Source organism: Macrobrachium nipponense, chromosome 6, assembly GCF_015104395.2.
Source record: "Macrobrachium nipponense isolate FS-2020 chromosome 6, ASM1510439v2, whole genome shotgun sequence".
In the NCBI taxonomy this organism is placed as follows: domain Eukaryota; kingdom Metazoa; phylum Arthropoda; class Malacostraca; order Decapoda; family Palaemonidae; genus Macrobrachium; species Macrobrachium nipponense.
Window position 1 is genome coordinate 29,961,537 of NC_061108.1, and position 26,275 is coordinate 29,987,811.

Below are 26,275 nucleotides of genomic sequence, written 5' to 3' on the forward strand. Positions count from 1 at the left end.
TTTATAATGAAGAGGTCGGTCCTATGGCTGCAGAAACAATCACAAAATGCAGAAAAAAATATTCCAGAATAAACAAGTGGAGAAGAATTTATTTATAAATTTCGGAAATAAGTAAAAAAATAAAGGAAAATAGAGAGAGAGAGAGAGAGAGAGAGAGAGAGAGAGAGAGAGAGAGAGAGAGAGAGAGAGAGAGAGAGAGAGAGAAGAGAGAGAGAGAGAGAGAGAGAGAGATTATCATTTACCGGCAGCAAGGGTTAATATTGGCGACAAAGATTTAAGATTTGCGTCATCTGAATTATCACCGCATGATTCGCGTTACTAACACACACACACACACACACACACACACACACACACACACGTTTATACGCAAAGGAACGGAAATTGGTCAGTTTGTTCAAATTATATTCTTGTTGATGAATGCTCCACTCGGCAAACTTAAAATCGCATTTCGTACACTATTTATCTTCAGCAAATAAGATAAATTTCCTTTAATTGCAATAGTAGCAGCCTATAAGCATGGATAAAATAAGCTGGCAATCATCGCACCTTTAAATGAATGATCACCTGAGAAGGAGTATCGCAATAATTCATCACTAATGTAACCCTACGTCATCGCAAAATCGCTACATCGCGTGACACCCGATCGTAAAAATCAGATTCCTCATCACTTGAACTACGAGAAAAACAGGGATGGGAAGGAACAATAAAACCAGATCTGTCTGTCTGTCTGTCGCATATAGTTCTAATATTAACACGCCATTCATTTTTCTAAGAACTTTCCGTTCGGTATAAGCAGTATACAAAATAAATAAATGTTCCATATAAAAGGAAAGAACTTAAGAAACTGAAATATTGAGCGTGTTTCAATGACTGCGTAGAATCACTCGCTCTGCCATTCTATCTTCAAGACATTAAATAAGATTTCTATTTTTTTCTTTTTTTATAAAAGGAACGAGTATAAACACATTTTTCAAACACAGTTTACCGTTACGCGCATTTCAGCTAATAAGAAAAAACGGCGACCAGATAATTTTCCCATTCACTTTTATACAAGTAAGAGGAAATTCTTGAATAAATATATTCGAAGCACAACAATTTTTTTTCGTGTTTTACAACTCATATAATACTGAATACAACTTTCCAGTCATTAGATTAAACTGTTTTGAGTTTTGTCGATGTGCTGAGAGAGAGAGAGAGAGAGAGAGAGAGCTTGAAAAAACTAACAATACTGTTGAGCAAATCGACGTATATTGACTTAAACGATGCTGCAGTTTATATCATCTAAACGTGCAAGTTCAATCTAAGTGTTATTTTAATATTTTTAACAGTATTGTTCGTCGAATGAGTGAGTTGTGAGTAGGCAATAACCCAAAACCCCGGGACATTTTCAAAAGTTCAACGCTTGAGACAATAAAATGAGGCAGTTGGAGTGGTTGGACAGCAATATACGGGTGAAACAGGGAGAAAACCTTTCAGTTGCATTTAAGAAGTAATAATTGGACAGCAAGTGACAGAAAGAAGTAGAGGTGGGTGTACAGTAAAAGGCTAAATAGCGGCCAGCTAGGGGCTGAAGAGACGTTGCAAGCATCCTTTTGTAATGCCTACAGTGCACTATGTGAGGTGAACTGAAAGCACTTTTAGAACTATTTTAACCTGGTATGTATCCACCTTTGCGGCGGGTTTAGTAGATGCCCGTTGGGATGACAGTAAAAACATAAACAAACGACTGTAAATATCATAAAGATAATGACCCCAAAAAATATTAGTCCTACATAACGACCCCCAAGGGTATCTGGGAAAGATCCCTATACGCCAAAGGGGTAATCACCGAAATACAAAATGTGTCATCAAAATTCAGACCTACCCTTTCGAATTCAATAGATAATCTGTGCATTTCCTTTACCAAGTATCAGCGTTAGCCAGTTTTCCACCTTTCTTTCCTAAGAGTTCGGTGATCCACCTTGTTCTGGGCCTCTTCAACATTTGACTTTATGTTTTGTTTGGTTCCGTCGTCCGCTTTCCTTTTCACAAAGAGTCGGTGGAATCTTCAACGTTCGTACACCGTCCGCTCGTCTCAAGAAAACACTACGATCAATCGTGGCCATCAGTCGCGTAACACATACAATTTCGTCATGTATACCAACATTTCACGCATAAACTCACAAGATGTCATACAAAATGCACTTCGACTTCCTTCTTTTCCCATTCAACTATTTCCGTTCTTCCGTTCCGCTATATCCTCTCATTTTGTTCAATTTTCTAACCGTGTATCCTTCAACCCATCGTTCAACTATCCCCGAAGTTCCACTTGAAAGAAGAGCGTCATTGGAAATGACACTATGGGAGATTTTTTTTATTCTATTTTTTATTTTTTTAAGAATCATGGTCGCGTCGTGCAGATAGGAAAGAAGTCCGACAATTTGCATGAGAAATGGTACCAGACATACTTATCAGAGGAACATCTTCGTCAGTCAGCCGGCAGTTAGCTTTTACATGATATTTCAAATTGGTCTCCGTGTATTAGGTAGATATATTCGCATTTTCTGAAGAAGATATTCATTAGCGATTTCTCGAAGGGTCTTTGCTGCGTATTTATTACTCCGATTGAAGTCCAAGGGCCCTGGTAATCAACCTTGAGGATGGAAATTGACCAGCTGAAAGAGTCTGTCTTCGCCATGTGTTGAAATTCGCCAATGTATTGACATTTGTTTGTTCAAATATAACTCGAGAGTTAGAAATGAGGACAAAAATGATCTTGAATATTTAAAAACCCTAAACATCTCCCGCGTGCCAACATTACTGCAAAGTAAGCGGCGCAAATTGATTTAGTTTTTGGCAATGTTCATCATTAAGCCATTGGCTCTACATATTCATCAAAAGCATGACTTACAAAAAAGAGCAATGACACCTTTTCTGAATACCTATAAGGTTGCAGAACTACCTATACCTCCTAAGGGGAAAAAACCGTGGGAAGATGCACGGATGTATGAGCTCATGAATGCAGGTAAAAAGTGTTTGAATACCAAAGATCTTTCATCTGAATCGCTCTTATTCCTCTCTCTCTCTCTCTCTCTCTCCTCTTCTCCTCCTCTCTCCTCTCTCTCTCTCTCTCTCTCTCTCTCTCTCTCTCTCTCTCTCTCATTCATACACACACTCACGCAAACATATGCACCACACTCATATATAAAAAGAAATATCATTAATGAAGAAGAAAAAAAAAACTTTATGGGACTTTCAAAAGAAGAGAAGCTTTAGTGGACTTCTTTATCGTTCACTGTGTACTCCTTCTCTCTCATTTGCATCTTTCGTCGAAGCAGAGAGTCTAATTTACAAAATGTGCAATTATTCTTAAAAGCCCCATTTCCTCTCGAACATAATGAGTGACAATAACGCACTCATCGTTTTCCCTGGAGGAGGAGGAGGAGCCAGAGGGGGAGGGAGGGGAGTAGGTGGAACTCAGCAGTCAGCAACTGAAATTGTGCATTAATTGTCTCGCTTATTCAAATAACTTCATTTGGCAGTCTTCCTTCTGAAGACAGGTGCGCGCTCTCATTATAGGATTCGCTTCAAATTGATATGTACTCGTACGGATGTGGCCTGTCGTTCGCGAAGCGACTACACGCGCACGACTACACACAAATAGTCACAAACGCATATTCAGCATACACATGTTTCTATAATTCATTCACGTGCATTCTTTTAACTTATTTGTAAATACACACACACACACACACACACACACCCAAACACACACACACACACACATATATATATATATATATATATATATATATATATATATATATATATATATATATAAATGTTTATACATATATTAATAAAAATGTATATATAAACATACAAGTACATATACATGTGTATATATATTATACACAAATATAAATTAATCATATATATGTATATATATAAAGAGAGAGAGAGAGAGAGAGAGAGAGAGAGAGAGAGAGAGAGAGAGAGAGAGAGGTGATTTATAGATTAGGTTATGTGCAAAAGACTGTGAAGAAACTAGGAGTGTCCCTGGAACCAAGGGTGGAATGTATGAAAGGATTGTTAAACCAACTCTCCTCTACGGAATTGAAGGGCAGATATTGAATATAAGAGAGAGAGAGAGAGAGAGAGAGAGAGAGAGAGAGAGAGAGAGAGAGAGAGAGAGAGAGAGGTGGCCGCTATAGAATTATTGAAGGCATATTTGTGGATTAAGAAGTGAAAAAGACAGAAATGTGATGTGGAGACATGTAACTAAAGGTTTTATTGTACGTGAAAGGATAAAATCAGTGTTTTGAGATAGGTCGGTCATGTGAAGAGGATGGATGATAATAAGTTGGTGGGAATATATACAGTTTGAAATGTTGACAGGAAGGAGAGAAGGCAGACACAGAAATGAAAGAACAGAGGGATGAAAGGGACAATGGAGAGTTAATGCCTTAGCATCCAAGACACATGAGTCCAATACAGAAGTGAATTGTGCAGTGTGTGCGTTGGGTTTAACACACTGCTGATGAACATTATGTCCAGGTGTATGTAGCAGTTAGTATAATGGCTGCACATATAGGTAAGCGAAAAACTTCTTTCCAAAAATAGATAATAACAGATGCTTTCGGCGCAATCGACTTTTCTGTATGAACGGCAGTCCATGAAGCTTTCAGCTACAGCCCAGTGGTGACCTGTCCTATTGCGTTGCCAGACACACACGATTATGACTAACTTTAACTTTGAATAAAATAAAAAAAAGATGTTATTGAGGCTAGAGAGCTGCAAATTGCTATATTTGATGATTGGAGGGTGGATGGTCAACATACCAATTTGCAGCCCTCTAGCCTCGGTAGTTTTTAAGATATGAGGCCGTACAGAAAAAGTACGGACGGACAGGCAAAGTTCATAACTGGAATGCTGATGAATATGAAAACTTGACTTAATATTCCTTTCAATTGTCAAGAGAAGTTTTAAAAGATCATCGTGCTACAAAATTTTCTTTAAAAAAACCAAAAACAAAAATTAGGATTTTGGAAAAAAAATTGCTGAAATTTACGAAAAATGACAAAAGTGTAACTGACAATCTGTTTAAAGTCAGTTTTAAATAAAAATAGTTTATAAATATTGATTGCAAGGTAAACTAGGTTCATCTCAACCCAAGGTCCTCTAGGAACTGATGATATCAATTACATATTTTGCGCTGATTCATGCATATATTCCCAAGTGTACCTGAGGAAAGGAGGTTACGTTTTATTTATAAAAAATGTAATCCTATCTTTATTCCTGGCTGAAATTTCACCCCAAAAAAAATATAATTTATTTCTACAGATGATGCTAGTAATAAAAGATAATAAAAGTTAGAAAAAGTGAGATAAAACTATAAGCACCATAATTACAGAGCAGGAAGAGGGCTTACCAGTCAACAATACATTACAGAAATCTGAATGACCACAAACAGGACCTTTCTTCCCCTATTTCTTGGCTGGTGGGGAAGGTTGTAGTTACTCGCGCACTCAACAGATGGCGCGCGCTTCTCGGAAGGAGTGCAGACAAGTGACAATTTAGCAACCGATGTCGCCCTAATGATACTAAGGCCAATACTCTCACCTCGTAATCCTCTTTTATTTATGTTACATCGAATCCAGAAACACGGCGGTAATGCCTACAATGTGGGGAAAAATTACAGGCAATTACAGATTGACGGAAACACATCCGGAAAATTAAAGATTTTATTGATGACCCTGTACGTGTTCGTGCACACATGCAATGGATGTTATACCAACATTCTCGCGTACACACTCGAATATACATGCCAGATTTAAGAACGAAAAGTCACTGTCTGAGAGTGTTGGGTTTTAATAACTTTATAACAAAGTCAGGATGAAGACAGCAAGATAATAAATGAAGCCCTTCTAGAAAACGTGTCAATCTAGGCGTTGCAACAGGCCAAAATTCAACGGGGAAACTCGAAGGTGAATAAATGAATGAAAGACTTCCACCCTTATAAGAGTCCGTTGATGGAATGGGACAAGAGCTGACGCAATAATAACACTGCACTTTACGTAATGGCTTTTCTTCTTTATTTTCTGACTTTTTTTCCTGAGAAGGGGTTTAAGATTGTGTTGTCATTTCTGTTCTCTGCAAGGCTCTTCCGAGATGAGGTTGTTAACCCCGGGTCCCTCTTGCTGGATACCACCCACCATAGACGAATAAGAATTAGGTACATAATTAAGCGCCCATGTCAACAGAAACATGTAGTATTTAATGTATATATGTGTTTTGTGTGCGTTCACACGTGTTTGTGTCGCATAAAAACAAGCCTATTTATATAGTTCCCCAATGAACGTGAAACGACCAAATCAAAGCGCCTCCCAAGAGGAGAAATACTACACTTCCCATCTGTGAGGTGGAAAGTTCTACTTCTCACCTCCTGACCCAGTGGATACCTTTCTTCTCTGAGCTCTTCTCTAATTCGTTTTCTGCTAAAAAAAACGGATAACTCTCTCAGTACCCTTGGATAACTTCCCTCTTATCCAAGATTATCCAGATAGGACTTCCTGCTATCACCTCTCACTTTGGAGGATCCTATTCCACACAGCTTGTTGGTGGGAGTGCTGGATCCCATTCCTTAAAGCCCAACGGGCCACCCTACTGGGTTACTCTCCTCTCTGCTACCCAAAAACAATACTTGTTGACTATGAGACCGCTGCACGGCGATAATCTCTCTTCTTTCGAATCTGGAATTACTCCCTCGCTTCTGTGCCTCCCTGTATTTTCGTATGTACTGAAAGCATACAGTGCATTGTGTAAGGGTTAAAATGCACAAATGCTTTCACGCTCTGTTTTCCAAAGTTTGTATCAAATTAATAATATTTTTTTTAAATTAAGAGAATTAAGACGAATTGTCTAACATAGTGGAAGGCACAGAACCAGTTGCTCGAGAGAGAGAGAGAGAGAGAGAGAGAGAGAGAGAGAGAGAGAGAGAGAGAGAGAGAGAGATACATGACTTGGGCGAAAATGCTTGTCAATTTTCCGGCCATCAAAATCTTTTGGTAGAATCATTATCTTGCTAAACCTTTTGAGAACCGCGGTGTGTCTCACTCTTTCATACAGCGTCCAATGAACTTGCTTGCGTTAATGCTTGTTTAAGCTAAATATTTTAGCAATATTGCAAATGGAGTAAATTTATTCGTAGGTAATGATAAAGCGTAATTTTACACTCTAAAAATATCCTTAAATTTATGATATACACAAACACACACAATACATACATACAAACTTACATATATATATATATATATATATATATATATATATATATATATATATATATATATATATATACACACACACACGCACACACTTGGACCTCATTTTTTCATGACCTACCTCAAGATTTGAAAATTCCGCTAAATATTACATCCCCAGACGGGAATAATGGGCCTATCAGCATAAACACAGGTCCAATAACTGTGGGTAATTCCGCAAAAATAGCCGATGATGATTTCCTGGTATCCCATGAAATACTAATAATCATAACGTGTGTGCAGAAGATTTGTGCTACGTATGCACGAACATGATGTAAGATTATATATATATATAATGTGTGTGTGTGTGTACGCGATACATACATACACACACACACACGCAGACATTATATATATATATATATATATATATTATATATATATATATATATATATATATATATATATATACATATTTGTAAGTATGCATGTTAAAAAATTCATAAATCATAGAAGCCGAATACGATGAACATAATTATTCTCTCTCTCGTCGAGAGAGAGAGAGAGAGAGAGAGAGATAGAGAAGAGAGAGAGAGAGAGAGAGGAGAGAGAGAGAGAGGTTTAACTTTTAAGATAGCTACCAAAGAATTTCCATGGAGTCATATCAGTATTATAATAATAATAATAATAATAATAATAATAATAATAATAATTAAGCATAATAATAATAATAATAATAATAATAATAATAATTGTCATACCTAGTGTCATATACAAGTTTTTAATAATAGAAGGTTAACCTTTGAAACTGAGTTTAACCTATGTGATATTACGAAACTAGTTACTATAATACCTAATTTCCTTACATTTGAATGTAGTGGATCCTTAAAGTTGTCGAGATATTCAAACCTATTTACCGCTCAGAAATTAACTTTTTAGTCTACCATTTTTTTGTATCTTTATTCTATCCTTTTCTGTGCCACATCCTTCTCGATTTAGTCACGCGATTTTGCAGTAGGTTCCATTTTAGCCTTTTTTGTAAGTATCGTTCTTTCTAACGTTTTGCTGTCATGTTCGGGGGTCATAAGGGACATGAGTAGGAGAGAATGCTTCTAGACTGTGCCCCCAATTTCGGATTTCGGTCCGCATTACATGAATCTCATTCCCTTTCCGGTGAAAAACTAAAAAATTTCGTTTTCTTTACTGACATTTTATCCAGGAAGCGTAACTTTTTAACGAAAACGCAAATCCAAAACATATAACAATAAACTTTTTGCTCTATTCTCCACAAACATTAACTCCATGCTTCTCCATGTAAGCACGCGGAAAGTAAAACATTTCTGATATTTTATCATCACAGCTCAATTAGCTAATATAAACTTTCATACTGTCTTAGCTGCTGGCAAAGCTTTTTCTCGCTGTTTTCCTGCGAGCCATTAGCAAATCTTATCTAGTATCTTGTGTGAGCTACATTGTTTCCAGGAAACCTGAGTTTAATAATCTTGCCTATTGTTATTACTATCGACACAGAAGTCATAACGTGAATCTTAATAGGACGATGAATTTAAACAGGCACATAACCACCACTAACATCTCTATATCAGTGACATTACGACTCGACTTCTAGTCATTTCTGAACCGTTATTATCATTATTGCATCCCCTAAGGAGGCAACAATTAAGGGAGGTGGGTTACGCTGATTTTCTTTTATTTGGAAAAATAGGAATATAATATTCCGGAATAAGGGACCTTTGAGAGTTGGATTACTTAGTCTTGGCGGAGATGTTTGGCCTCTGAACGTTTTCAATTATTATAGTATTTATAATAGGGAAGTACACAGAAAATATAGCGTAAAAGCAATTAGTTTGCAAAGGAAGCTTCCACATGGCATAATGACGTCATGTGAAGAAAAGAAAAAAGAACAGACACTGAGAGTGAAATTTCGTAAATTAACTAAACGGAATGGAATGGAATATACTTTAGGCCAAAGGCCAAGCACTGGGACACGTGAGGCCCTTAAGCGCTGGAAAGGAAATTGAGAGTAGGTAGGTTTGAAAGGTGTAAAAGGAAGAATACCTCGCAGTTGCACTTTGAAATAATTGTTAGGATTGGGTGGATAGCAAGACGGAAGAAAGATAATATGAAATGAGGCACAGTAAAAGGAATGAAAGCGGTCGCAACTCGGGGACGAAAGGAGGCTACAAATAACCTTTGGTAATGCCTACAGTGCATCCTATGAGGTACACGGACGGCACTAACACCCTACAAGGGAATTAACAGAGAGGGTTACAAGCCTTTACAGCCATTTCCACGCTTATCCACTGTTAGCAAAACTCAAATCATTAAAATTGAAGGTAAACGACAGAAACGTCTACATAATTGTGTTAATGGTTTAGAGTTTTTACTACGTCTGGCTAACTGCCAGGGATCCTCAGGTAATGATAGCAGTTCATCTACGTATACCTAGGAGCGAAAATAGTCAAACATTTTGATGACTGCATTTTTCTTTTATTTTTTTTTTTTTTTTTGCACTTTGAATGTTTTAAATACAACAATAGTAGCGCTGATATGAACTGAACTGGTAAAGGTAACAGTAGCATTGGCAAAAATATCATTCACAGCAGTTGAAAAATAGTTTGAAGAACGATAATGCAACAAAATGACGATAAATTAAACAACTGATCTATATCAGTCTATCAAAATCATCTTTACAGTTGTGCCAAACAAAATGTAATCATCACCCTTAAGAACAGATAAAAACGAAGACAATCAAAACAAATAAAAAAAGACAAATCAATCCAGACAGTAGCCAGACATGGCAGTTTTTTTTTTTTTTTTTTTTTTTTTTTTTTTTTTTTTTTTTTTTTTTTTTGTCAACCAGCAATCATCGTGACCGCGTGGGTGACAGAATTCATATATGTTTATGAAACGGCAAACATAGTTTCCATCCGTCTCGTGTACTTGACTGTCTTCTTTCATTGCTTCGTTTTTTTCTATTGTAGTTCAACGTACTATTGTGCTTGCATGTGCTTGTTAGTAATTGTTCCCTGTCCCGTGCATTTGCTTTTGGGTCTGCGCTTCTTTATAAATGAAAAGGGGATTAGAACAGCTTAGTGTAGCACGAGAAATATTTTTTTGTAACTGAGTGAGTTTGAAAAATATATATGCATAAGGATAGCTTCCTATAGAAGACTAATTGTTGATAATCTTATGGTTTATGCATAATAAATTCCGTCGTCATAAACATAATGTGTGTATATACATACATATATATATATATATATATATATATATATATATATATATATATAATATATATATATATATATTATATATATATATATATGTGTGTGTGTGTGTGTGTGTATGTGTGTGTGTAGGTGCATGTGCATGATGGTGTCTCAAGGACATGATGTAATTCTTCTCCTTCGGAAAAAGTCAAAGGTTGCACAGCACACGTGTAAAACGTTCTCTCCAATTTCACACAATCATCAACGTCTCTTCGCTAAACCTTCCTCCTAGCCTTCCCCCCACCCTCACCTCCACCATCTCCCCTCCCCAACCACAACAGCAAAACTGAAAACCCCTTCCCATGGCCACAAGCAAACAGATACACCTACTATATGCGCACACGCACACACGCATGTAGACGCGCCAACTATTATTATAATCAATCACGTACGCGCAAAATGGAACCAGCCGCAAGCATATGTTTGAAATATGACTGCGCGATTTCGTTAAGATGGCTGGAAATGATCATTTAAGAGGAGTGATGAGTGGTAGGTATGGCTCTGTGTCTCTCACATGTACAAAAAGAGCATATATATAAAATAATTAACATATATGTATATATATATATATATATATATATAATATATATATAACACATATATATATATATATATATATAACGAATATATATATACGAATATATATATATATATATATATATATATATATATATATACACACTACATACACACACATATATATACGAATATATATATATATATATATATATATATATATATATATATATATATATATGAATAATTATCACATCACTGCAATTCATATAAATTACTCGAGCTACAAATATTCTTTAATATTTAACTCGCTCTACCCCAGAATTAATATATTTCCATATGTGTGATCTGAAGGGGAATTTTTTAGTTGATAATAACTTCGTCTTCTCTTGGGTTCGAACTACCGCCCAGGCGGCAGAGAAGAAATCAGGACTTCAGTGACGTTATCGATATCGCCATACATCTTTTCCCCTTTCAAAGGGGTGATAACAGAAGACTAATCCTATGGAATGAAGCTGCTAACCCAGCGTTCATTTCTTTACCACACTTGAGGCTAGTAACTTCTCATGGCGGCTGTGTCCACTGGATCCAACCAGGGACTTACAGATCCGTCAAAGTTCTACCAGTGATACTACTACTGTACTTTCGTTATGCACGCAAACACATACGCACGCATAATCATGTTTTATCTCGTCAGTGTCTACTAACATCTGAATGGAATATTGGCCAATTGTAAATGAAACACGGTTCAACTTCCTAAAAAAAATCAATAAAAAAAGTCATATCCATCATTAAGGAAGAATTGACTATGCAGTCATTCAATTCGTCTTCAGAGCTGTAAATATCTGTAAAATAAATATATGAGTCTTCTCACATCACCGTGATCACTGTATATATACGCTATAAGCTACAAATGCGAATGAAAATATATTATTTCCGAGGCAGAGCGAATTATATTAAAGGACATTTGTAGCTTAATCTGTACTATATATGTATATATAGATAATATATATATATATATATATATATATATATATATATATATATATATATATATATTATACATATATATACTTCAAGAGATTCCATGATACAAATGATAAAAGGAATCTCCTGAAGTATATAGCTTGCTGACTGGAATTTTATATATACATACATATACATACATACACACACATACACACACACACACACACACACACACACACACACATATATATAATATATATATATATATATATATATATATATATATATATATGTAGTGTGTGTCAGTAATACTTGCGGTACCTGGACTGTACACCTGTGTGTGTATATGTATGCATAATATACATAATATAAAAAATCCATTGCACTCACGACCTGACCCGCACAGCCCTGACACTAAGGTCTGCTGCAAATCGGCGATAAATCCTCGCTTTAAAAAGGATATTTTTTTTCCTCCGCTGCATAGAAGGATTGTGTAACACTGAGGGGTTGAAGACAAAGCGTACTCCTCCATGTATGACCCAAATCCGTATAAAGCCGAGTGATGCGCAGGACTTGACTGGTTGGCTGGGTCTAGGGTTTTGTTTGTGATGGAACACTTCTTCGCTTCCTCTCACTTGTGCTGGACCACTTTGCTGGTTTCCTCTTTGTTTGTTTCTGTTTGCTTTAACCGATGGTGACAAGAGCGTGCCGGTACGCGCACATTTATCCCAGCCGGACATTGCAATACAGATGAATGTTCATGGTCTTCGGGATCACGAAAGACAAGACGTTTTAGACATTTGATTTAGGACATTTTGGCTGTCAGGCTAAGCGCTAAGGACAGTGGAAATGAGTTGGGGTTGTTGGACAGCAAGATATGAGAAATCCAGAAAATATGGGAGATGAAGTACAAGGCTCCAAAAGGGGAACCTGAGAGGGGATATCACAATTGCACAATTAAGTCACAGTCACAGGTATTGGTCAGCAAGACTGAAGAAAGGAAGATGGAGTGGACGTTAAGCTGAGGGGACGTTGCAAGCACCCCTTAGTAATGCCCACAGTTCACCACGTGAGGTACAATGACGTCATAACCCCTTCTGGGGCAAGGTAAAGAAGAGGAGAGAAAGAGAGGGGATGAGAAATATAAAGAAAAGTTGGATTTAATTCAGAAGGAAGCAATGGATAGCACAAGCTCTAGACAATCCAATAAAACGCTTCGTTCCACAAGTATTATCACATTTATGTCATAATCCGCGAAGAAGTCGTAATCTTAATGATAAAATGCACCGTTTTATTCGGTTATGAATCAGTGTTTTCTGATGCCAGGAACATAATCTTCAGTTGATAAAAGACTGACCTAAGACTATGATATTTCTAAAAATAAAATTTATACTGTGAAGCATAAAATGTTTCAGGAATGTTCAATGTTCATATATATATATATATATATATATATATATATATATATATATATATATATAGGGGTATATATATATATATAAAATCACCAAAAGTGAAAAAAATAGTTTTCATTTATAACACAATGAAAAATTTTTCGCGACGTAATAAAAACTACAAATATACTCAAGGGAAAAAGTCCAAGTGAGGCGAAGAAAAGTCGCCAGGGAATCAAGGAAAACCCACAGAAACCAGGAAAAATCGTAAAAAAAAAACTTAAAACACCAAGTAAAGTAAAACAAAATCTTTGGAAGTATGGAACCACGACAGGTGCAAATGGCAATCTTAAGAAACTTGCCAGAAGAGGAGAGTAGCTCTACTACACACAGAGCACATGTCACAATCAGCTCTGGGGAACACGGTAATTATTTAAGGCTTTAAAAATCACCATTTCGCGAAGCCTCTTCGCAATATTAATGGAAAGTAGTTCCCGTTCAACCCTCTAATTACTATTTACCACAAGGTAGCTACGATGGGTAAACAAGTCACGTTGAGCAAAACTGTCTGGAGCAAAATGAAGGCAAATTAAGAAATTTCACTTCTATGTAATTGCCACATTGCTTGAGCATCTACGTGAATTTTCCCTCCCACCTACAATAATTTGCCGGCTTGACACATGTAGAGCAGATGTTATGAGCAAAGTTATCAAATTTATGTGCAAGGAGAGAGAGAGAGAAGAGAGAGAGAGAGAGAGAGAGAGAGAGAATATCTTATGCATATCTTCCTATGGATGGTTTCACTCCTGTGGGATGAAAATCCTGCTTTGAACACTAACATCTGTTGTTTTTGTCTTTTCCTTTTCATTTTCCTCCTCTTCTTCTTCTTCTTCCTTCTCTCTCGCCAACCCATCCGTGACTGAGAACAGTCGGGTAAGAGCTATTGGAGCTAGGTACTGTTCTAATGCTTAGATCAACAAAGTTTGCTCTATGTGTAAGGAACGAAGCAGTATCTAACCTCAACGTCAAGTTCGGGAATCTAACGCGGTCATTCAGTCTGTGAGCAGCTGAGCTTACCATCGCTGTTCTTGGAGGCAGCCGTAAGAGTGAGGAGGAGAGCGCGACGCCAATTACCTTTTTCATCTGAAATTGCTTCTGCCACAGAGCAATTCGACTGGGGTCCAATGACTACAAAACACTATCGGAATGAAAATATTTCATGATTACAGGATGATAATGACATAAAGAAGCTCTTAACATTCAATGAGCCTCCGAGTTCACAAGGAATGCCGCCGACCCCCGAGGGGACTTGAACAACTCCGGCAGGAATCCTCTGCTACCAAAAACAGCGCTCGAGCTACTTCCAAAGAAAAGGCTCAGCGGGCCACTGACAGCTATCTATTTTCAGCCTTCAAAAAAGTTACAGCTTCGAAACACAGAATTTTGTAAACACAGCGATCTATATGAACGAGTGAGGGAGTACTATGGCGTTTAAATATTCACGAAGAATACTTAAAAAGGGCGCAAAGGATGTCTAACCTGAACCCGAATAGATTGCTCTAAAAAGCAATACAATGCACCTAACTCTCTGTAAAATAAAGTTATGCAGTTCAAATAAATAACAACTCTATGGAAGATAGTTAAGGTAAAATGCTTTGCAATACAAAAGCATCACAATTAAATCATCCTAAAAAGATGTTCCCTTTCCTATCTCATAAAAAGTATTGAAACATCTCGTTCCAAAAGGAAATCATCGAGTGCACGACCCAGTGGAACAATTCAGACAAACGCCACAGCCACCAAAGGCCCGAAAAAAAAAATAAAATAAAAAAGGAGGCTTTACTACAAAGGAAACTACAGACCTACCTTTTCAGCAATGGAATTTTGTGATAAGAATCAAGGATAAAAGAAACCAGGAAGAGAAAACCAAAATTTATTGGTGTAGCTACGGAAAGAAACGCTTACCGAAGTGCGCAGCTCTAGGGTTTCTGATCTCCACACCAAGTCTATCAGGTTTATTCTCAAATTATGTATGCTATATTATTGGGCCACCCATCCTAAAAGTAAAACCAGTAACGTATAAACTATCGTCTCATAAGTTGATATCAGATCCTATTAAAGATTTTTCTAGTCCTAGTTGATAAATGAATCTTAAAATGTCAGATGTGACCACAAGACCTTCACAGACATCTAAATCCTGAACAGTCATGAGTCACATATTGAATTCCATACTCAAGAAAATCAGTTTGCAACAAAACCAAATCCTACAGCTTTTACTGCACAAGAACTAGATGCAAGAGACTTACCAAGAGAACAGTCTCATTAGTAAAAAAGCAGTTAGAGTGAGAAGGGTAGCCTAATGGGATGGGAAAAATGCATAAATGAATTCCTAAGTTATAGCTCTCTTCCTTTTCTTTCTCACTCCTCACTTCCTCACCCGTCCTTCTCACGTCCCTCTTCATTTTTTTCCTGTTCCTCAGTTCCCTATCTCTGTTTCCCTCCCCTTCTCCCAACCCCCCTTCTGGCTTCCAACTCTCCTAGCAACGAAAGTAGAAAAAAACAAGTGACTTACCTGTACAGGAAAACCTAAGGTGTAATTATCGAAAACGTACGTAATAAACCATCCATTTTTTCCCCGCGAGTCATTAACATCTACATCGTAATTCAGTAGTCAGATGTAGGCTGTTTCTCTCTCCCCTCCCGGCTCAAGCCCAGCCGAGGGGGGTGGGGGGGGGGAGAGTGTGTGGTAAATCTACAGGTAAACCTCTCTTTCTCTAACAAATTCGGCGACAGACGCATGAGAGAAGTCACAAAAAACTAAGCTGGTAGTGTGCGGGAAGAGAAATTATTTCTTTCGTATCTTAGATACGATGGAAACACGGTGTATTGCACTCACAGCCACATACTAATAACTTCCTTTTTTCCTTGGCTTTTATTCTATCTTTTTATAAGAGATCTTAACGGAATCACATAAGGGAAACGAACTCGGTGCGGCAATTGTGTATTCAGATCGCTTTAGAAGAAGTTTTAGTAAAGAATGTATTGGAATAAAATTAAACATTAGCAGTCACTTCTTTTGAGAGAGAGAGAGAGAGAGAGAGAGAGAGAGAGAGAGAGAGAGAGAGAGAGAGAGAGAGAGAGAGGCCTGGAGGGGTTTAAAAGGAAGAAAAAGCAGGTTGACAAAGAAAAAGAGCTAAATATTAAAAGGGATTAAGGATGTTAACTCGTACAGCAAGTGATGAGAGAGAGAGAGAGAGAGAGAGAGAGAGAGAGAGAGAGAGAGAGAGAGAGATTTACCTGTAGAATTACCCTCGGATGGGTTCCACACCTGCTCTTAATGAAAATTATTCCAGATCTCAACCTGGAAATAAAACACAAGGAGCCAGATCGTGCTAGAGTTGTGGCCTATATTGCGGTAGTTGAAATAACAGGTGGCATTGTAATTGGTTCATTCGGCAGTATGTCCAGGAACTTGCTTAGGTTAAACTTACATAATGATTGGTTGATTTCTGATGATTAAGATGCAGCGAGGAAGACGGCTGCATAGGTCTCACGGGATCTGTATCTGTTATGCTAAGGAGATTCATATTTCTAGAACAGAAATTGCCTAAAGCATGTATGCATTTTATGGTATGTTTGTTTGTTTGTTTGTTTGTATGGTGTTTTTACGTTGCATGGAACCAGTGGTTATTCAGCAACGGGACCAACGGCTTTACGTGACTTCCGAACCACATCGAGTGAACTTCTATCACCAGAAATACATACCTCTCACACCTCAATAGAATGCCCGAGAGTCGAACTCGCGGCCACTGAGGCGTACGGTACGCCAACACCATACCGACCACGCCACTGAGGCGCTAACTTGCCTAAAGCCTCGCAAACTAAATGTTTAATAATGTGAAGGATTTCGGTTTTGACCTGTTACCTAGTGACTCATCCCTCCAATCGACAGCAGGAGAGAGAGAGAGAGAGAGAGAGAGAGAGAGAGAGAGAGAAGAGAGAGACTAAGGAAATGAAAACATATCAAAAGAAAGTAATAATAAGAGAAAGATGAAAAGCTTCATTTCGTCTCAGCGAGGAGGCATAGAAAACGAGGAAAGGGTGAAACTTCAATAAACAAAATCCTGTCTACTCACGGGCTTTTGATCTGGGTTCTCTCGGGCCGTCGACCGTCACTTTGATGGCTTTGCAATACGTCGTGACTTGAGGCGGCGAGGTACTGATAGTGATTGTGAGGTTGAAGCTTTTTCCTGTTCGTGGATGCAAAGGGAAGAGGGAAAAAGAAAAAAAAAATGATTAGTGATTTTCTCGACTGAGAATGGGATAAAAAATTATAAGAAACAAAATATGATTTTCTTATTGTGTGTACAGTAAAAAAAATAAGTTAATCTTTTGCAATGTTGCAAAAATAAAGGACAATATAAAAAAAAGATGCACATCGTTTGATCTGTTATGCTGAGGTCTTCAAATAAGAAGAAATTAGGCTGAAAAGAACATTACACACAATAAACGAAAGCATCTATATAAACATAAAAGATACAGACAGTTTTTACTTTAACTTTTGTTACATCTGCCATTTTTGTTCCTGTTGTCACTATGAACTACTGTAGGATTCAATACAGATACGGCATTATCTGAGAATATAACGATCAGAGATTTAATTATTAATCATTTAAAAACGGAAACTTCCTACCTGAAAGCAATATCCATTTTTTATTTCTCTGCGAAAAAGTGCAAACGGCAATTATAGGAATATCTCTGAATATATATATATGTATATAATATATATATTATATATATATATATATATATATATATATATATAATATATATATATATATAAATAAGTAACCATGTAGATTTATAAATATAAAGTAAACATATTAAATATCTACACACGTACGCGCGCACCACACACATACACACCACACACACACACCACACACACATAATATATTATATAATATTAATATTATATATATAATATATATCATATAAATATATTATATATATATCTATATCTATATATATATGTGTGTGTGTGTCCAGCATTTTACATTCGTATATACTCGTAAACAGCACATGGTTCTAACCAGAAAGATTCTACAGGTCTACCGGTATTCAAGAAAAAAAATATTGCAAGCGTGGCAATCAAAGAACACGACTCACAGAACTCGCAAAAGTAGCCATCACCACAAAACAAAAGCGAAACCGAAAAAAGGGCTCCCGAGCAATATAAAGCACTTCTTTCCCGGCAATGAAAAACACATAAACAGTTTCACAGCGGGTAATTTGACAATGCAAATTACACACCATCTAGTGATATACAGACCGTAAAAGAGGATAGATCATAAACAACCCACTGAACCATAAACAACAATATCACAAGCAACCTGGCATTAACGCCTTTTTTTTTGTGTGTGAAGACGTTGCGTGTTTATGCGCATGTCAAAACACTCGCAAAGTATTATCTAATTTATATATATAATATATATATATATATATATATATATATGACTATATAAAATATAGGTATATATATATATACATATATATGTATATACAAATATATATATATATATATATATATATATATATATATATATATATATATATATATAGATTAGGCCGCAAATATAATTTAATACCGATTTCAATATAAATTGGGGGTAACTTACTACGAAGGGGAATTATACTCATAATTGATGAGTGCTTCTGGGTGACCCGCTCTTGAAAGCCGAGTAGTCAAGAGTCAAGAGTCAATAATGTCTCTCGTTGTTTCTCAACCAAAGGCGCTTTGGGTGCAAGTGTCATTCCCAAGGCGTGATGAATTCGATATTAAACGATGCTTGTGGTTTACCATTTGGGGACGAGCTTGATGGCGTCCGCTACGCTGCGCGGGGCGAAAGGGTGGATGTGTCTCCCCAACCCTCCCAATCCCCTAGCTATCCCGTCCCCACCCGAGGCGGACAAACAGGTTTGCACGAAGGGGGGTTTATGTGTCATCTCTCCCTTATCCTCCTGGTCCCCTTCCTTCCCGCCCCCACCCGAAGCGGACAAACATGTTTGCATGAGGGGGTGGATGTGTCATCTCTCCCTTACCCTCGTGATCCACTACCTGCCCCGTCCCTACGCGAGGCGGACAAACAAGTTTGCATGAGGGGGGGGATGTGTCATGTCTCCCCTACCCTCCCGATAACCTACCAACCCCGCCCCCATCCCGGGGCCGGACTAATAAGATCCACTCGGATAATATTATGATAATAATACAAAAAAGTCACGCGTTCAATGACCACAGTGAAATAACACCCAATGATTACTGTCACATTTATAGTTTAAATGCTGAATGATTGATTGAATACCAGTTGAAGATAACTTCCAATTCATTAGACGTTTCACTCAGCTACACAGGTGGATAAGCCATCAGCAGCACATCGACCAGCGTACATGAACTGCAACACTCACCTCTATCTGGCAAGGGCTCTCGGCTCATTATTAAAATTCCTCCCATTTACAACCTCTTCCTCTCCATCTGTTCAGCACTTACTAGGTCTTCTTCTCCCTGTCCTTCCTTCTTTCCACGTGCGCAAACTACGTATATTAACACACTGATTCTTCATCTCACTTACGCAAACCATTTTACAACTTGTACGTATCTGTACATTTCTCGAACTTCTGATTTCTGTTACTCCAAGCGCAAAGAAGTGGTCTCAATAATCTCACTCTTCTTCTTCTTCTTCTTCTTCTTCTTCTTCTTCTTCTTTAATTCACATTCCGCATCTAAACCTCACTTTCATATAGAAAAAACTGGCTCAGAAATCCGTTCAAATACACCCGTACTGGATTTCATTGGCACTTTTGCATACCCTCCCACCTGCATTGCTTCGAAGACCAGCTCAATGACTCACCTCTCAGCAGTCGTCCTATCATCATCCGATATAGTATTTACTCAAAAGGAGCAGTGGAATCTTACGTATTCTTCCTACAACGGTGTCAGCTTATAGTTAATAACTATTGTCCATATTTCATCCTATTTCTGTACAGAGTGCCTCTCAATTTTTTCATATCCAAGTCACTTGACTCCATTTGTACAGTCATATTCTCACGCCTTAGTACATTCTAGTACTTTAATTCTTAAACCTATTTCTGTTACAATTTTATCTCCCCCTTAAAAAAAGATCAGGTATTCCTCCAGTCACTCCTCTTCATACCATTCAATCCCCCAACTTGCTCTTCCTTTTATTCAGTTTTAAAACGTAACGTAGCAAAGGATTTTCCTTTTTCCCCCTATCGAACGTGTGCTAGAGAATATCAATATTTGAAGCCTACGTACTTATAAACAGAAAGCCACTTCCCTTTATATATATATATATATATTATATATATATATATTATCTATATATATATATATATATATATATATATATATTTAACGTGTGGAAAGATAGACGTAGTTTAGAGGAATATATATTTTTAACAAGAAAAACCCAGACTAGTTCCATTTTTTTCGTCAAAATGATCTTAAATGCTCGTAAAAACCAAGTCGTTGGTAGAAGGTGCTTCAGCCACCCTAAATCCCAGTCTTTTATGACTGCATACTGCGACATTTGTTAAAATATGAAATGGGTGGGCTGCTGGATCATAAAAATACTTTTATGAGCTGGTTTTAGGGGCGTCTCCCAACAATAAGCATTTTTTCCTCTCTTGCGATTGGGATGATTATAACACACTGTTTGAGAGGGTGGTCGGAGGGGGACGGGGAGTGAGAGTACACGAATGTTAAATATACTGAAATACGAGTATAAGAACACACGGTCACTCGGGCATAATTATACGCATACGAGTATATATACGTACGCACACGCACACGCACACGCACACACTCACAAACTACACTACACACACATATGTATATATATACACATATATACATACACACACAAATATATATATATATATATATATATATATATATATATATAGATATATATATATATATACATGTATATATATATATATATATATATATATATATATATAGTATATATATATATATATATATATATATTATATATATATATATATATATACATATATATATATACATACATACTCGTATAAACCTTCCCAGTATCCGTAATTTCCTTTCCATTACAGAACTTTATCATTACAGAATACTAAGAGATGACAATTCGATTCCGTCATTCCCCTCCTAATACTAAGTGCTTATGCTTGTAAAATGCAGTCAAACAACTCAGATTTCCCCACTCTCGGAAAAAAAAATATCTTTCCTATTTTCTGTTATATTCTTCAAGTATCAGTAACCAGGCTTTTGCTCTTCGTTATTCTTTTTTTTAAATATAGAACTTTTAACGCACGAAACGGCTAAAGAGAGTAACCTGATGCTTCGTCTAAATTGCAGTTCTACAAACAAAATGATAATAAATAAGCGAAGATTTGTCCTCAATAAATGTATCATCGGCTGTGGCGCTAAGTACCCAGGGCCACTGACAGCGAATATCATTAATAATTCTAGAGTAATTAATCTACTGTACCAACTCAAGCTGTAAACTAAATCTAAAAAAACGAAGACGCTTAGAAGACCACGAGATAGCGGAGGCAATGAAAAAATTCCAAGCTTCATTGACCCCCAAACAGAGGTAAATTGCAAATATCCAAAGAACCGGTATCAACCAGAAAAATATATAAGAAAGAACTCGCGAGAGAAAAGCGTTTGGGTGAAGTACAGCTACAGGATAATAAAAGATCTCATTCTGTTGTCATTCACATCAGTACTACTTGCAACCACTCCTGGTCATTCATTACATTAGATTATCTGCTACAGCTCAGGTCAATTTTACGTTGAGTGTTTACTTAGCATATCAAATATTACTGTTTGATATTATTTGATCTGATTTATATAGATTTTTGGCATTATGCCAAACACTAGGACAACTAAGGCCACTCAGCGCTAAAACGGAAATTGACAGTATAAGGTTTGAAAGGTGTTATAGGAGGAAAACCTCTAAACAGTTGCACTATGAAACAATTGTTAGGAGAGAGTGGACAGTAAGATGGGAGAAAGAGAGTATAAACGGAGGTACAGTAAGCGGAATGAAAGTAGTTGCAGCTAGGGGCCGAAGGGACGCTACAAAGAACCTCAAGTAATGCCTACATTGCACCGAATGAGGTGCACTAATAGCACTAACCGCCCCCCCCCCCCCCCCCCACGGAGAAATACGTATAGAACCGAACTTGTCCTAACTGGAATGCTTGCTATTAATCTGTATATATGTAACTTTCACATCGTTATTATGAAATCTTAGGATGTCCAGCCAAGAACTGGGGAACTTGCGGCTATTCAGCGCTCAAGAAATGACAAGGAGGAGTTGGATTGGTTTAGATAGCAAGATAGAGAGATCCAGAGAAGAGAGGAGACAGGGTACAAGGAATTGAAGTCTGAACTGGCAGAAAACTCCACAATTACACTAAGACGTTACAGTTAGAGAGGCGGGACAACAAGATCGAAGGGAGGAAGCAGGAAAAGAGTTAAAAGTTAAAGACTAAAATGGGGTGCAGCGAAGGACCGAAGGAACGCTGCAAACACCCTTGAGCAAATGCATACATTGCATCACGTGAGGTGCACTGACGTCACCATCCCCTTATGGGAACTTCTTCTTTCTACCTTCCAGCCAGTTATTTATATCTTTCCTCTTTTTCCTTAGATACAAAGGCCAAAAAAGGGAAGGAATGAGGGGAATTAATCCTTAAGGGAAAGATTCCTCATTCTCTTTCCATAGGTCGTAGGGTTTCTAGCTGGCATTGAGTTGCTTCGTCATGTTATACAATAAACCCTGTTCCCCAAAATGCAATACATTTTTGTGTTACAATTTTGCCTGCTTGAGAACTTTTGTGTTTTTCAAGATCACGGCTAATCTGGCTTGCGTGTTTGATTGCTTTATAATGCTCTGAAGCCGTTCAAGGCCGTACGTACGTTTTATTACTTTGTATTACTTTACAACCTTTTAAGACAGTGTTCCATTCCTGTGCAATCTTTTGGTAAGTTTAGTGGTCTACAACTAGGATTAAATGTGCTAGTCTCTATAGTTATGAAGTGTAGTATATATTTTCAAAAATATTTAAATTTTTTTCTGTCATGTTACTCGACTTTTCTGGTGCGTCTATCATTGAGGAGGAGGAGGACGCGCAAGAGCGTACCACGACGTATGTATCGAAAGTCATCCCGAACAAAGAACCAAGGATGAAGCCTTCCCTGACAAAAATGAGATCAGGAACACAGTTTCTTTAAGTGGCCACTCTCTTATAAGGACGAGACTAATGTCGAAGAAAAAGAAAATGGGGGATATTAGCCATTATTTTAGCTTGTTATATTTTCCGTTCTACGATCAATTTCATTTGGTCAGTCCTGGCAGGGTAATGCTAAACGATATTAAACAACCTCACTCAATCATAGGAGCGTACAAAAATCTTCTTCACTTATTTTGTACATACAAAACTTTCCTACCAATACGTGCATGTTATGATCAAAGTATGCGTGCACATAAAAATTCCCATTATTTACACCCAAAAGAGGATATTAAGGCATTACTTGGATCTTGAATTGAATACAGAACTTAGCCAAAGGCCAAGCACTGGGACCTATGAGGTCATTCAGCTCTGAAACGGAAATTGACAGTGAAAGGTTTGAAAGGTGTAACAGGAGGAAAACCTTACAGTTGCACTATGAATCAACTGTTAGGAGAGGGTGAAAAGGAAGATGGAAGAAATAGAATATGAAAGGAGGTACAGTAAAAGGAACGAACGGGGTTGCAGCTAGGGGCCGAAGGACGCTGCAAAGAACCTTAAGTAATGGCTACAGTACACCGCATGAGACGGCACTAGGCCCCTACAGGGTACTTGTATCCTGAAGATTCTTCCCAACGATAGACTCCTCAAGTATGAGGTCTACGGGGTCTATAATATTTATACAGAACCCGTCCAAAGAATCTCACTATGAAATATGTATAAAAAAGAATCTTGACGCATTCCATCCACATTGTAGTCTTTGGGACTGATGTAGTATGTATTTAGGATTTCTCCAGTATAATATGAATATACATCAAAATATTCAAAAATGACGTCTGCGTAGACGAAAGTTCCAACATTAATCGTGCATACGTATAATTTCAGGCATTACCAGTGCTTGCATGTATCTTCAAGTGTCATTAGATAAGAAACCCTTTCTTTAAGACGAGGACCCCCAAATGTATCATTTCCCTTGCGGTCACGATTCACACAAGCTACTTCAGGACAGCAACACCGAAGCTTCATGAGCATGCAAGCACACTTTAAACACTGCCCCCCCCCCCCACAACTAGAGGCGGCATACTACTATATGGGGGTTATTAAACCCGCCCGGCCAAATACGAACAAATTAGACATTTTTATCAAACGTTTGTGTTTTTTTTCCAGCTTTGAGGTCGCTTTTTATTAGCTCAGCGATGTTACAAGCGCGCCAGACTTCTTTCTCGGACCCCCTTTGGTTAGAGAATTTTAGTTAGTGCGTTATTATAACGCAATTTCCTTAGTCGTAAACAACTTGCATCTTTTATTGTCTGCTGCGTTATGGTCTCTCTCTCTCTCTCTCTCTCTCTCTCTCTCTCTCTCTCTCTCTCTTTATATATACGTGTAATATATATGTATCAATATGTATATATATATATATATATATATATATATATATATATATATATATATATGCAGGCATTGTGGTTATTAGAGTTATTATAATATAACATCTATATCTATATATTTGTATATATAGTACACACACACATATAAAGTATATATATATCTCTATATTCTATAGATATGATATATAAATGAATGAAAGTGTATAATTAAAAAATGTCACTGGGAAAAGGAGAGGAAGACGCAGAAAGAGTTAAATAGATGACGTGCATTGGGTATTGAAAGGAACGGGATTGCTTACAAAAATGAGTGACATTCGACGGGTACCATTCAGACTTCAGTTTAAGTGTATCAAGCAGCAGTTTTATAGGTTTTATGCGTACGTGTATCGTGTATGTCTCAGCAGTTTGATGTATACATATGACAATGACCGGTGCTTTGTTGTTATATATATATATATATATATATATATATATATATATATAATATATATATATATATATATATATATATATATATATATAATATATATATAAAACAACAAAGCACCGGTCATTGTCATATGTATACATCAAACTGCTGAGTCATACACGATTCACGTACGCATAAAACCTATAAAACTGGCTGCTTGATACACTTAAACTGAAGTCTGAATGGTACCCCGTCGAATGTCACTCATTTTTGTAAGCAATCCCGTTCCTTTCATTACCCAATGCACGTCATCTATTTAACTCTTTCTGCGTCTTCCTCCCCTTTTCCCAGTGACATTTTTTAATTATACACTTTCCATCATTTTGTCATCCTCCGTTCTTTCCATGAGATCACACATCTCACAACAATCTGATTCATCAATACACCTACAATACACTTTTTTTTCACTTCACCCATACACATATAATAAACATTTTTACACTTCGTATATTTCCTCATCAAAATAAAGCCACCGCAACGCATATGTAAGTGTGATTAAGATTAAACACTTGAACGAAAATAAGCAAAAAAAAAAAAAAAATCAGGTTAAATAAGTTAGTACAAATATATATAAAACAGCAGGGATTAGAAAAATACCAAATTAAAATATAAATGGACACAACAAAAGTTCAGTAAACATTTCTTGCCGGATACAAAATTTAAAAAGTTTTCATAAAATAAAAAGACGAGGCTTCCTGTA

General features: G+C 37.0%; 1 protein-coding gene across 5 annotated transcripts in view; it reads right to left on the reverse strand.

Moving 5' to 3' along the window:
* LOC135216727 (runt-related transcription factor 1-like) overlaps nucleotides 1-26,275 on the reverse strand; it is a 332,240-nt gene that overhangs the window by 86,014 nt on the left and 219,951 nt on the right. For all 5 annotated transcript variants that reach the window (XM_064252189.1, XM_064252188.1, XM_064252187.1 and 2 more), the window contains exon 2: nucleotides 17,550-17,663. In XM_064252189.1, coding sequence (XP_064108259.1) covers nucleotides 17,550-17,663 — 114 coding nt within the window. The remainder of the gene's footprint in view (nucleotides 1-17,549; nucleotides 17,664-26,275) is intronic.